The sequence below is a fragment of the Gorilla gorilla genome, chromosome 13 (genome assembly GCF_029281585.2).
Source record: "Gorilla gorilla gorilla isolate KB3781 chromosome 13, NHGRI_mGorGor1-v2.1_pri, whole genome shotgun sequence".
NCBI classification, from domain to species: Eukaryota; Metazoa; Chordata; class Mammalia; order Primates; family Hominidae; genus Gorilla; species Gorilla gorilla.
The window spans coordinates 58,052,292-58,065,586 of record NC_073237.2 but is presented as its reverse complement, the minus strand read 5'-3'; the positions used below and the strand labels follow the sequence as shown (position 1 = coordinate 58,065,586).

Here is a 13,295-nt window from a genome sequence, read left to right as displayed (position 1 = left end):
CTAAGGCAAAGTCATTTGTGGCAGGCATGCTAGTTGCCAACCTAAAACCCGTTCTCCCCACCTTTTAAAAAATTAACATACTCCTGATTTTGTTTGGGGCAGTCACGTGCCCAGGTAACAGACTTCCCCACACTTTCTTGTAGCTGGGAGTGAGATTTGAACCAATTTTGGCCAGCTGCAGCAGTTACTGAGTGGAACATATTCGAAAACATTTCAAAAGAAGCAGATTTGGGTGGAAGCTGCCTTTTGCTCTTCTTTTTTTTTTTTTTTTTTTTTTTTTGAGACAAGGTCTCACTCTGTTGCCCAGGCTGGAGTGCAGTGGCGCAATCTCAGCTCACTGCAACCTCTGCCTCCCAGGTTCAAGCAATTCTCCCACCTCAACCTCCCAAGTAGCTGGGACTACAGGTATGCACCACCATGCCCGGCTAATTTTTTGTATTTTTAGTAGAGATGGGGTTTCACCATGTTGGCCAGGCTGGTCTCCAACTCCTGACCTCAGGTGATCCTCCCGCCTCAGCCTCCCAAAGTGCTGGGATTACAGGCATGAGCCACCGCGCCTGGCCTTTGCTCTTCCCTTTTAATCCTAACTAGAATGGGTATGTGATGCCTGGAAATGCAACAGCCTTCTTGAGACCATGCGGATGAAAACTTTATGCAAAGGAAGGCAGAGCGGGAAAACTGAAGGAGCACCAGTGCTTGGCTTATTACCTCTGGACTTAAATGAGAAAAGATAAATTGCTATTTGATTGAACTTCCATAGCTGGAGTACAGTTACATGCACTCTAACTCAGTTCCAACAAAAAGGGTCAAAGTGGTTTTCACTGTTGACCAAGACAACTGTTTCTTCAGCCAGTCAAAGGCAAAACTGATGATGTAACAATGGCTATTGGGTTGAGTGTTCTTATTGCCCTTCAGTTCCCACTGAATCTAGGGTGTAATGGTGGTAAAACTATAAAGTAGACCAAGAGAAAGGCATTCTTCCAATCAAAATGCTTTTATTAGAATACTAATAAATGCAGATTAGAAAAAAAAAACCTCACACAGAAAAAGAGGAAAACACTCAGAAATGTGATTACAGATTAGGCATTAGAGGAAAAAGAGTTCTTCAGGGTATACAAAATGTAAACATTTGCCCTGGGATTTCCCACAGATGGCACAGTCCACATGGACTCTTTTGGAACAAAAAAATGTCTATTAAGTCTCCAGGATAGCCTCTATAACATCTGCAAACTTGCCACATTAAAAGTTAAAGTTCCTAAAACTTTCTACGCAAAACACAAAATGGCTCCCAATCCAGGCAACTGGCACATGTGGAAGCAGAATACCAAAGCAAATCTGTCTTCCAACCATCAGCTTCGACTCCCTCCAGCTACTGTATTTACATTTACCTTGACAGAGATTACAGAGATATACACAGTATATAAAACTCCTACTTGAGGCTGGGGTGGGCGATGAAATCTTTCTTGCTTATCAAATGCTCTGGGGAGAGGCATCAAATCAGTCCTTTAAACTTAGGGAGAGAGGACTAAGAAGACGCCCTCTTTTGTTCAGAAAATGGAGACTCATAAACTTCCATGGGTGGGCAGGTACAAACCAGGTGCTGATCTCCATATATGTCATCAATCCGGGCAATCGTTGGCCAGAATTTGTTCTCTGGTTTCACGAAGGGCTGCAAAGGACAAAAGATGGAAATGCTGTGAGATGTTCTGAGAGGTTTCTCTTAGGGAAAAGGAGGTGGCAATGCTAGTCCCACAACCTAAGACACCATCAGCCCAGCAAATATTCTGAGAACCTAAAATCCAACCCTACATTACCATTTAAAAAAAAGAGGCATTTCCCAGGAGGCGTGTCCCTGATCACCACCCCTGTTAAGCATCCCTATGTGCTGTTGATATCTGGACCAGTTTATAGCAAAGTTGTGTTTGAAAGACTTCAACTGCTTAAAGAAGACTTTGGAATCTATGTTTATCTGCCCATTATATCCTTAAGTTTGGATATTTTGCTGACCTTCTCTTTTAACATAGGTCTAATTTATTTGCCATGTCATTTTCCATACAATTCAGTTGATTTAAAAGTTAATTTCTCGGCTGGGCGCAGTGGCTCGCGCCTTTAATCCCAGCACTTTGGGAGGCCAAAGCAGGCAGATCAGCTGAGGTCAGAGGTTCGAGACCAGCCTGATCGACATGGAGAAACCCCATCTCTACTAAAAATGCAAAATTAGGCATGGTGGCGCATGCCTGTAATCCCAGTTACTTGGGAGGCTAAGGTAGGAGAATCGCTTTAACCTGGGAGGCAGAGGTTGTGGTGAGCCGAGATTGTGCCATTGCACTCCAGCCTGGGCAACAAGAGTGAAACTCTATCTCAAAAAAAAAAAAAAAAGTTAATTTCTCATACTGTGTATTAAAATAAAAATTTGAACGATTAAAAAAAAGCATCAGCTGGGCGTGATGGCTCACGCCTGTAATCCCAGCACTTTGGGAGGCCGGGGTGGGCGGATCACGGGGTCAGGAGATCAAGACCTTCCTGGCTAACACAGTGAAACCCCGTCTCTACTAAAAATACAAAAAATTACCCGGGCATGGTGGCAGGCGCCTGTAGTCCCAGCGGGAGGCTGAGGTAGGAGAATGGCGTGAACCCAGGATCATGCCACTGCACTCCAGCCTGGGCAACAGAGCGCGACTCCGTCTCAAAAAAAAAAAAAAAAAGAAAGAAAAAAAAGCATCATTTTGTTTCCTCTCCTCTCCAATGAATACAGGATTTACCATTCTCATTATGTTTTTATACTATTACTGCACAGATCCATAAACAGCACATAGCATAATTTGGCACATTTTTAGCCTTCTCCCTACCTCACTCAAACAGACTACACAGAACCTTCTCCTCCATATAAGAATCAGAAAGGAAAGGAAGGTTGCATTGGGCGCCATCTCCGTGTCCCACAGTGGAGGGAAACACATTGGTCCACTGGGCAGGACTCATATTCAGTTTTCCCCCACTGTGTTCCCTATGGGTTCCCAGATCTGTGGTTGATACTGTGTGACCTCGCCTTTGAAAGCCAATTTCTTTGCTCCTCATTCCTCTTCAAGACCCTTGTTTCACAAGGTGCCCCACATATGGTTTCTGTAATGATGAGGCTAAGAGCGTACACCCCTCAGGATAGGAGCTGGCCCGTGCCTTCCCAGCTGGCACATTCAGATTCAGAGAACTTACGAGTGGGAATGCTGCCACCTCTCTGGAATAAGGCCGGTCCCAGTGGGAAGATGTAACGCAGGTCAGGGAGTGTGGAGACATCTGAGACAGAGACACGGACAGAGGAGGGGTCAGGGCAATACACTCTCTTCTCCTCCCACCCTGCACCTCAACCGTCAATCTTCTGACAGGAGCCCAGGCAGAGAAAGCTGTTGTTTTCTTTCAATTTAGGAGGGTACAATGTGATTTGTAATTGTGAAATATTTTAAATATCAGAACGTTATGGTAATAATCATCACATCTACCACCCAGCAAAGTCTAATGAGCATTCTGTCATATTTGCTTCATCTTTTAGAAAAAATTACCTACACGTTTGGCGCTGCCTGTATATCCCCGTCCCAGTGCTAACCACTCTTCTGAATTTGGTGTTTACCATTCTCATCATGCTTTTATACTATTACTGCATATGTTAATAAACTGCATATAGCATAATTTGGCTCATTTTAAAATCTGATATCATCATATGAGTGGTATTATCCACTTGTATTATAACTCACTATTATGCTCTTTGAAATGTTTATTGCCATTTAAAAAAATAGCCTAAATCCTGAAAGAAGCAGGTGTCTTCAGAGAGAAAAGAGTAATAAATGGTGGTAAGCATAATCATCTTGTATGCCTCCATGACTGCGAACTCACCTCTAGAGAGGTGCCTGCCTTCTGCAAGTCACTGGTCCCTGCCCTCTCCTACAGGTAGGCAGTTTGGGAACCTGCCCCAGCTGCTGCAGTCATATCAGACTTGTTCTCTGGCTTATAGCCATGAAGACACAACCACAGCCTTCATGGTATTCTCCACTCCTGATATTCCAGCTTAATATCTGGACTAAGAAGAAACTTAGGACTCTGACCAGGTGTAAAATTAACATGTTTTGGAAGCGGCAGAGTAATGCCCAACGAACTTTTCCCCAACATGGGGCATAAACATTGTACCATCCAGTCCATGTCAATCCAGTTTTCTCAGAGATAACTGCTCTAATATAAGAATGTATGCTTGTACAGAGTTTGTGATGTGAATATGTAAATTTTATTTATGCCATAATCTCACTACAGTACATCAAACAGAGATGCAGAATGTTACAAATTCTCCAACTAGACAGTTGTGGACAGCTTCCACAACCACATCATCCTTGAGTAACTGCTATGCTGTTCAAGATGATGGAAACTTCAAAGTAACAACTGCATCTTCTCAGAAGAATTACCTTATTCTAGGGAAGAGTATCCTCAGTTGAGAGTTCGGGAGTTGCTGGTACACTGTCCAGACATCATTTTCTAGTTTAAGGAACATTTCAAGCAAAGTTCCAGGGCCTACGCACCTTCAGCGGATTGACCCTGGGGTCGATGCGGCCCTCCTCAATGTCAGCAATTTCCTGCCGAATGCTGATCATGGCATCACAGAATCTGTCCAGCTCTGCCTTGTCCTCCGACTCAGTGGGCTCAACCATGAGGGTCCCTGCCACAGGCCAGGACATGGTAGGGGCGTGAAATCCTGCAAAGGGAGACAGGAGAGCTTGCCTCACTGAAGGTCAGTGGCCTACCCAGTTTGGAAGAAAAGTTCGTATCCCTTCTTATATTTTATCCTAAGAAAATCATCAGATACATTTGCAAATGTATGTATTTGGGGACTCATCTCAGTGCTGTTTATAGAAGAAAAATTTAGGAAACAACCTAATATCCAACAATGTGGGATCAGATAAGCAAATTTTACAGAGCACCTACACAGTAAATAGACAACCATTCAAAAGTACGTAAATGTGTTAAACTGGCTAAACATTCAAAAATATTAAGTGAAAAAAGCAAGCCACATAATGATATCCCATTTCTATATATAAATAAAAGGATAAAGTACTTATATAAAATGTGTGTATTTTATGAGGGAAGATGCCTTGAAGAAAACATAAAATGTTAACTCTAAATATGGCCAGAAAATGAGACTGGGATTTTTATTTCACTTCGATTGTATTTTAGAATCTTTCAGTAATTATCATGTATTATGTGCAATTAAGAGAAATAAAAATATTATAGCTTATCAAAAGTTAAATAATGAGATAACAAGTGTTAAAGACTCTGGAGCAAATCTTATTGTCCCCATTTTGTATGATAAGGAAACTGAAGTTTGGCCAGTATGTGGAAAGCCTTTGCCTTTACATTGAACACAGGCTCAGTGTGTTTCTGTTTCCAAAGGTTTTCACATGTAAGGTAGTGCAACAAGATACGTAGTCAAGAGAGACATTTCCAGGACAAAAATCAAAAACAACATTTTCCATTTCTTGTATTTTTTCTATAAAGCATTTTTTTTTTTTTTTGGAGACAGGGTCTTGCTGTATCGCTCAGGCTAGAGTGCACTGGCACACTCACGGCTCACTGCAGCCTCAACCTCCTGGGCTCAAGTGATCCTCCCACCTAAGCCTTCCAAGTAGCTGAGACTACAGGTGCACGCCACCATGCCCAGCTAATTTTGTTGTTGTTGCATAGACAGAGATTCACCATGTTGTCCAGGCTACTGAGCTCAAGCGATCTGCCTGTCTCTGCCTCCCAATATGCAGAGATAACAGGCATGAGCCACCACACCAGGCCTATGAAACTTTTAAAAGCTGAAGAACAACTCCCAGGTTGATACACCTCTGAACTAATCTTGCCCCAATGTGCAGTGGTTCTCAAATTCTGGTGAGCATCATTATTACATGGAGTACTTTAAAGTCACATCTGCATGATTTCAAACATTCTCTACCAACATTTTATTTAAAAATGTTCAGGCCAGGCGCTGTGGCTCACACTCCTATAATCCCAGCACTTTGGGAGGTCAAGGCCAGTGGATTGCTTAAGCCCAGGAGTTTGAGATCTGCCTGGGCAACATGGCAAAACCCCGTCTCTACAAAAAATACAACAATTAGCTGGGTGTGGTGGTATGTGCCTGTAGTCCCAGCTACTTAGAAAGCTGAGGTGGGAGAATCACTTGAATCCAGGAGGTGAGCCTGCAGTAAGTCAAGATCACAACACTGCACTCCAGCCTGGGTGACAGAGTAAGACCTTGTCTCTATTAAAAAAAAACCACTAACATCCAGATGAGTTGAAAGGACTGTAGGTGAGCACCCATATACCCACCACCTAGATTCTACAATGCTGTTGTTTGCTTTATCACATCTACTCATCCAGCCATCCGTCTTACTTTCTGACGCATTTCAAAGTACACTGCAGTCATTAGTACACTTCACTCTTAAACCCTTCAGCATATATATCATGACTAGAATTCAGTATCTGTTCACATATTTTTGTGATAAAACTTACAGTGAAATGCACAAATCCTAACTGTACCATTTAATGAATTTTGGTAAATACATACACCTTTGTCACTCAAACCAGACAGGGATTTTTTTTTTTTTAAGAGAACAAGCTGATTACCTATCACGTCTGCCCTTAATTCCATGTGTGAGCAAATTCAGTCCAACATATCCTGCTGTAGTGGTCCCCATATTTTGAACCACCTGAGAAGTTCTTGCAAAAAAAATTCCTGCATCTGGACCCTGATTCAGGAAGTCCAAGGTAGGGTCCAAAAATCTATGAGTCATAAAACATGCCAGGTGATTCTGATAATTGGTCTGATAATTAGCCTGGAACTGCTGGGTAAGGCAGTATGCCCCAAAATTGCCTGAAAAGACTCATACAGAAGCTGCGTGTTAAATAACAGATTATCAGCTCTCTTCCTTAAAAATTCACATTCAGCAGTTATGCTTAAGACCTGGAAACTGTGTTGTCATGTTCATTGTTTTTTGACTTAGCTATTCATTTGGTCTCTCATTTATTAACACTATGTGTTGAGTGCCTACTATGTGCCAGGCACCTGGACAATTCTGGGCTTTTGGACAAGTGTGGAAACGGTTCTATCAATCTTCAAAACAACATTGAGGTCAGGAGACAACATGATTCAGAAACACTGGGTGGTAACTTCAGTTACCACCTCCCTGTGAGCCCCTCCTCTCTCTCCTTGCAAATGCTGTTGCAGTTAGATGTGTGAAGTAGGCAAGGCATCCACAAAGTGAGTGTGTTTTCCTGAGTCGGCCATTACCCAATCGCTAGCCGGGAGGCTGTCAGGGGAAAGGAGTTCTACTGTCAGGTTACAAGAGTTGCCAAGCAGAGATCTTGAGGATGGGATTGGTAATTTCATTAATGAAGCCTTTCTCTGGCTTTCCCATCTATTATCAGTGTAACTGCATAATAAGATCATTCATTCAAGAGAGGAGTGAGTCACACACATGGGATTCCTATTATGATGCAGTAGTGAAACTATTAAATTTAAAAGATTTTTTTCTTTTTTTCCCAAAACAAGTCATTAAAACTCAGATAGGACTCCATATCCATTGAATGGCAATGTTCTCCCCAACTTAGCCTTTCTGAGAATTGAAAGATCCTTGATATTATTATCATTTTCATATTATTATAATAGTAACATTGGCTGGGCATGCTGGCTCACACCTGTAATCCCAGCACTTTCAGAGGCCGAGGTGGGTGGATTGCCTGAGCTCAGGAGACTGAGACCAGCCTGGCCAACATGGTGAAACCCCATCTCTACTAAAAATATAAAAAAATAGCTGGGTATGGTGGTGTGCACCTGTAGTCCCAGCTACGTGGGAGGCTGAGGCATGAGAATCACTTGAACCCAGGAGGTGGAGGTTGCAGTGAGCCGAGATCACATCACTGCACTCCAGCCTGGGCGACAAAGTGAGACTCTGTCTCCCCAACCCCCAAAAAAGTAATATGATCTTAATATTATAATATTAATAACATTGTTCACTAGGAAAATGTAGTGAGCTGAGCTGAATGAACACCCACTAACGCACAGGTAAAGTGTCCGTGTCTTTCAAAATGCTTCAAAGAAAGTTGCATTTTCTTTGTGAAAACTACTACACTTATTTCTTCATCTCTAGAAGCAGCTGAAACAGCTACACCATGACAGAGGTGGCTATAAAACTCCAATGCCATTTGTCTCTACCACTTCGATGGGTTACTTGCTCTGTCTCCTTCACCACTACACTCACTGCAACTCAAAGGGGTTTTAATTTTAATCATAAACACTTTTCTTGGCTTTCACTTTCACTTCACTTTCACATAAACACTTTCACTTAATGGATTCAAGATGCATATTTTAATATCTTCTGAAGGGCAGGACCAGTGCAGTCATAAGGAAACTTTTTTCTCTATTATTTTGGAGGTTGCCAAGAACCCTGAGCTCCCCATTTATCCCCCAGATCAGTTTACTGTGGTGCCTGCATTTTCCATTTGTGCTTTAGGAAGTGGTCCACAGCCAGCATGGGCGGCGGCATGAATGTCAAAAGCCACTTACCATAATCCTGGAGTCTCTTGGCCACATCCACAGCCTCAATATTTGCAGACTTTTTGAAGGGTCTCGTGTCCAAAATAAATTCATGACCCACATAACCTGTTCAGGAAAGTTGTTTAAGCCCAAGATTAGCATCAGCTTATTGTTTTACCCAAACAAATGAATAAGTAATTTAATGAATAAGTGCATCAGCTTTTTATGTGTATCAGCGAGGACCAAGAAGCCATGGGCACTGGGTAAGTTTATTATTGGCAATAAAGGTTTCATTTAGTCTTATTACAAATAAAAATGTTTAGCACACTGTGCCGATGTGTCTTATCTTCAGCTCACTACACACCTGTGAACCTGATTATGGCTAATGGCAGGTGGGGAGCATTACTGAACATATGACCGGAGGTGTCTGGGGATGAGATTATTTCTATTCTGCGGACATAAAATCTACTTGCAACAGTTAAATGCGTCGTATAGTCCTGATCCTTTTATACAAAATATTTCTAGAGCCATTGACACTTTTCAGCAACTTTACCCTCAACATCAAATAATTACTTTTGCGTATATATAGGTATGGATATATTAAACATATATCCATAAGACACATATAGAATTTTATGTTTCTTTGAAGGACTTTTTGATGTTTTGATTTCAGGCTGCAAACAAAGAATTAGAAATACGCGACGTCAAACAATATACCGTAAGTAACAAGGAGTTAATGAGGCCAAAGTCTGTGCGACCCAGTTCACTTTGTTCTACCAATGACATATCCCTTATTTGAAATTACAGATCTTTATTTGAGCCTCATGTGGGCACCCAAAAGTTTTGGATTTTCAGGCCAGGCACAGTGACTCATGCTGGTAATCCCAGCACTTTGGGAGGCTGAGGTGGGCAGATCGTTTTAGATCAGCAGTTCCAGACCAGCCAGGGCAACATGGCAAAACCCTAACCCTACTAAAAAAAGAATCACCTGAGCCTGGGAAGTTGAGGCTGCAGTGAGCCGCGATCACACGACTGCACTCCAGCCTGGGTAATAGGGGCAAGACCCTGTCTCAAAAAAATAAATACAAATTTTTAGAAAAAGTTTGATTTTCAGATTAGGGATATCTGACCTGTAGTTCATAAACAGGATTCTTCTCTAGGTCCAGGCTGCCAGTAGCTCCTCAGAATGAGCTACTGACCACACAACCAACATCAGGAATAAACCATTAAGTCAGCGTTTTAATAAATAGACCAATATTCCTCCGGGGCTTCCCAAATTCCACGGTCCACCAACTGATGAATTTCCTTCCAGGAAAGTATCTACTCATGAGATAATGATGTACTCCTTCTTCTTAACCCACTTTCCTCACTCTCAGCAAAAATGAATCCACTTACAGAGACTCAGAGCAAGCATAACTTCTCAAGCCTGTGAAGAATAGCTCCAGTAATTAATAGCCCCTGAAGACAGTCTACGAACTGCTCTGCTTCTTATAGAATGAATAAACACCAAAGAGGTGGAGCTGGGCTCATTGGCTCACACCTGTAATCCCAGCACTTTGGGAGGCTGAGGCAGGCAAATCACTTGAAGCCAGGAGTTCAAAACCAGCCTGGCCAACATGGTGAAACCCTGTCTCTACGAAAAAAAAATTACAAAAATTAGCCAGGTGTAGGGGCGGGTGCCTGTAGTTCCAGCTACTCGGGAGACTGAGTGAGAGAATCGCTTGAACCTGGAAGGTGGTGGTTGCAGTGACCCAAGATGGCACCACTGCACTCCAGCCTGGGAGACAAAGCGAGACTTCATCTCAAAAAAAAAAAAAAAAAAAAAAGAAGTGGTTTTGTTTGAAAATAAAACTATAAAGGGCGTAATACTCTGAATATACTGAAACTGCATATTTTTAAACCACGCTTGAAGAAAAAAAAAAAACTTCAAAAACATTGAAATAGGGGCCAGGCGCGGTGGCTCAAGCCTGTAATCCCAGCACTTTGCGAGGCCAAGGCGGGCGGATCACGAGGTCCAGAGATCAAGACCATCCTGGCCAACGTGGTGAAACCCCATCTCTACTAAAAATACAAACATTAGCTGGGCGTGGTGGCGCATGCCTGTAGTCCCAGCTACTTGGGAGGCTTAGACAGGAGAATTGCTTGAACCCAGGAGTCGGAGGTTGCAGTGAGCCAAGATCATGCCACTGCACTCCAGCCTGGCGACAGAGCAAGACTCTGTCTCAAGGAAAAAAGAAATTGAGACACGGTTGAGCGCCCGTCACTCAGGCTGGAGTGCAGTAGTGCCATCACAGCTCACTGCAGCCTTGACCTCCTGGGCCCAAGCAATCCTCTCAGTTCAGCCTCCTGAGAGTAGCTGGGACTACAGGTGTGCACCACATGCCCAGCTAATTTTTGTATTTTTTGTAGAGATGGGGTCTCACTATGGCTAGGCTGGTCTCAAACTCCTGGGCTCAAGTGATCCCCCCACCTCAGCCTCCCAAAGTGCTGGGATTACAGGCCGTGAGCCACTGCGCCCAGCCAAAACATGCTTTCTAACAATGATGGGGAATAAATTGTAAGGAGTATGATTCAAAAGCAGAAAATTCAGCCGGGCATGGTAGCTCACACTTGTAATCCCAGCATTTCAGGAGACCGAGGCAGGAAGATCGCTTGAGCTCAGGAGTTTGGGACCAGCCTGGGCAGCATAGTGAGAGCTTGTTTCTACAAAAAAAACAAAAAATTAGCTAGGTGCAGTTGTGCCTGCCTGTAGTACCAGCTACGTGTAAGGCTGAGGTGGGAGAATCATTTGAGCCCAGGAGGTCAAGGCTGCAGTGAGCCGAGATCACATCACCGCATTCCAGCCTGGGTGACGGAGTGAGACCTTTTCTCAAAAAAAAAAAAAAAAAAAAAAAGAGGTAGAAAATCCTATTCATGGGTAGGTAAACATAGGAAAAAAAATGCTGAAACAGAATAGTAAGTGGAATGTTCAAGGGGAAAATCATTAGACTAAGTTTTTATCAACTATTAATACCAGGACTCTTAAATGCTCAGCTGAGGATTGCTTGAGCTTGGGAGTTGGAGACCAGCCTGGGCAACAAAGCAAGAGCCTATCCTACAAAATATTTAAAAATTAGCCAGGTGTGTGGCAGACATCTGTAGTTCCAGCTACTTGGGAGGCTGAGGTGGGAGAATCGCTTGATCCCAGGAGGTTGAGGCTGCAATGAGCTATGATAATGTGACTGTACTCCAGCGTGGGTAATAAAGTAAGACCATCTCTTAAACAAAACAAAATGCCCTGATTGTGACAATGATTGGAGGACGAAGGCTAATGGAAGCTCACTGCTCGGAATGACACCAGACAGCAGGGAGGGGAGGAGGGGAGGGACACAGTGGGGGAGGAGGCACTCTTGCTGGCAGCGCAAGAGGAGAGTCTTCCAAGCAGAAGTTCAGTAATAGCTGAAAGGCACCATCAAGCCAAGCCCAACACAGTACTGCTAATACTACAGTGCCATCTGAAGAGGCCCCCACCATAGCCAAGAGGTTTAGGAAGAGCTCCATTTTCTAAATGAGGTTCAGATGTTATTTTCTAAATCCATACTCTATTGCGTTCAAATAGAAACTGCAGTGGAATTCCAGCATCTCTCTCCATCTCTATGTGAGCCCTGAAAGGGATGAAATTTCAACTTGGTGGCTGTCAGAAGCCAGATCCTAAGATGTTCTTTGCAGCTTTTAGGACACACAAACCTGCTATAGGGCAATGTTGGGGCGATATCAAGTGGAAACTGAATAAACCACTCAGCACCAACTTTTCGTGTTAACAGAGTAGGTGTTTCTGCTGGACCTAACAGTGACTATAGCTGAGAAGGTACCACGTGAAAGGGGCAAGGAGGACAGGAGGGGGTGGGATGAAGGAAAAGCAAGGTAAACGTTGGGTGGCTATCTAAGTGGGAACCACCGCCCCCATATGTTGATTGTCTTCTGAGGGTAAGAACAATATGGGAGTGTGCTGTGAAAAAATAGGGCTTTGTAAAACCCTCCTTGAGAGAAGGTACCAGACCTTACTTATCCCCCATCCTCAAGGTGGCTGCTGAGGAATAAATGAACTCACTGGGTAACTACTCTGGAAAGCTCTGCTGGGCAATCAATGCTTGGTCAAGGCTTTTAGCTGAAATCCACAGAACATGACTAACAGAATCAAACCTCCTGGCTGTTTCCCTGTAGTTCAAGTGAGAATGAGGTTTCCCTGAGAATGAGGTCAGGTAATTGGGACTGAGCAGGGTCACTTGTGAGCCAAGGATATGAGGGCCCAGCCCCTGAGGCCCCTGCCCACCCATACAGCAAGGGCCACCTGGAAACCTCCGCAGGGACAGGTATTTGCAGGCAAAGTTGCTGTTTGTCTGATGGAAAAAGAAAAAAAAAGGCAGATGACCTGAGGTCAAGATTTCAAGATAAGCCTGGCCAACATGGCGAAACCTCGTCTATACTGAAAATACAAAAATCAGCCGAGTGCGGTGGCGGGCACCTGTAATCATAGTGGGAGGCTGAGGCAGGAGAATTGCTTGAGCCGGGGAGGCGGGGGTTGCAGTGAGCCGAGATTGCACCACTGGACTCTAGCCTGGGTGACAGAGCAAGACTCTGTCTCAAAAAAAAAAAAAAAAAAAAGGATAGGCATATAAGAAATTAAAACATAAAGAAAACATTGGTATACTAACAAAGTCATCTCCTCCTACTAATGGGAACTCCATTCAGATCAAACCTT

General features: G+C 43.4%; 1 protein-coding gene across 1 annotated transcript in view; it reads right to left on the bottom strand.

Annotated features, from left to right (window-relative positions):
• Positions 1 to 975: 975 nt before the first annotated feature.
• The window catches only part of GLDC (glycine decarboxylase), a 113,060-nt gene continuing 100,740 nt past the window's right edge, over positions 976 to 13,295 (bottom strand). Inside the window, exons 22-25 of the mRNA XM_004065375.5 lie at positions 8,585 to 8,680; positions 4,560 to 4,732; positions 3,211 to 3,291; positions 976 to 1,669 (exon numbers count right to left, since the gene is read on the bottom strand). Of these exons, the coding sequence (XP_004065423.4) occupies positions 1,526 to 1,669; positions 3,211 to 3,291; positions 4,560 to 4,732; positions 8,585 to 8,680 (494 nt within the window). The 3' untranslated portion in view covers positions 976 to 1,525. The remainder of the gene's footprint in view (positions 1,670 to 3,210; positions 3,292 to 4,559; positions 4,733 to 8,584; positions 8,681 to 13,295) is intronic.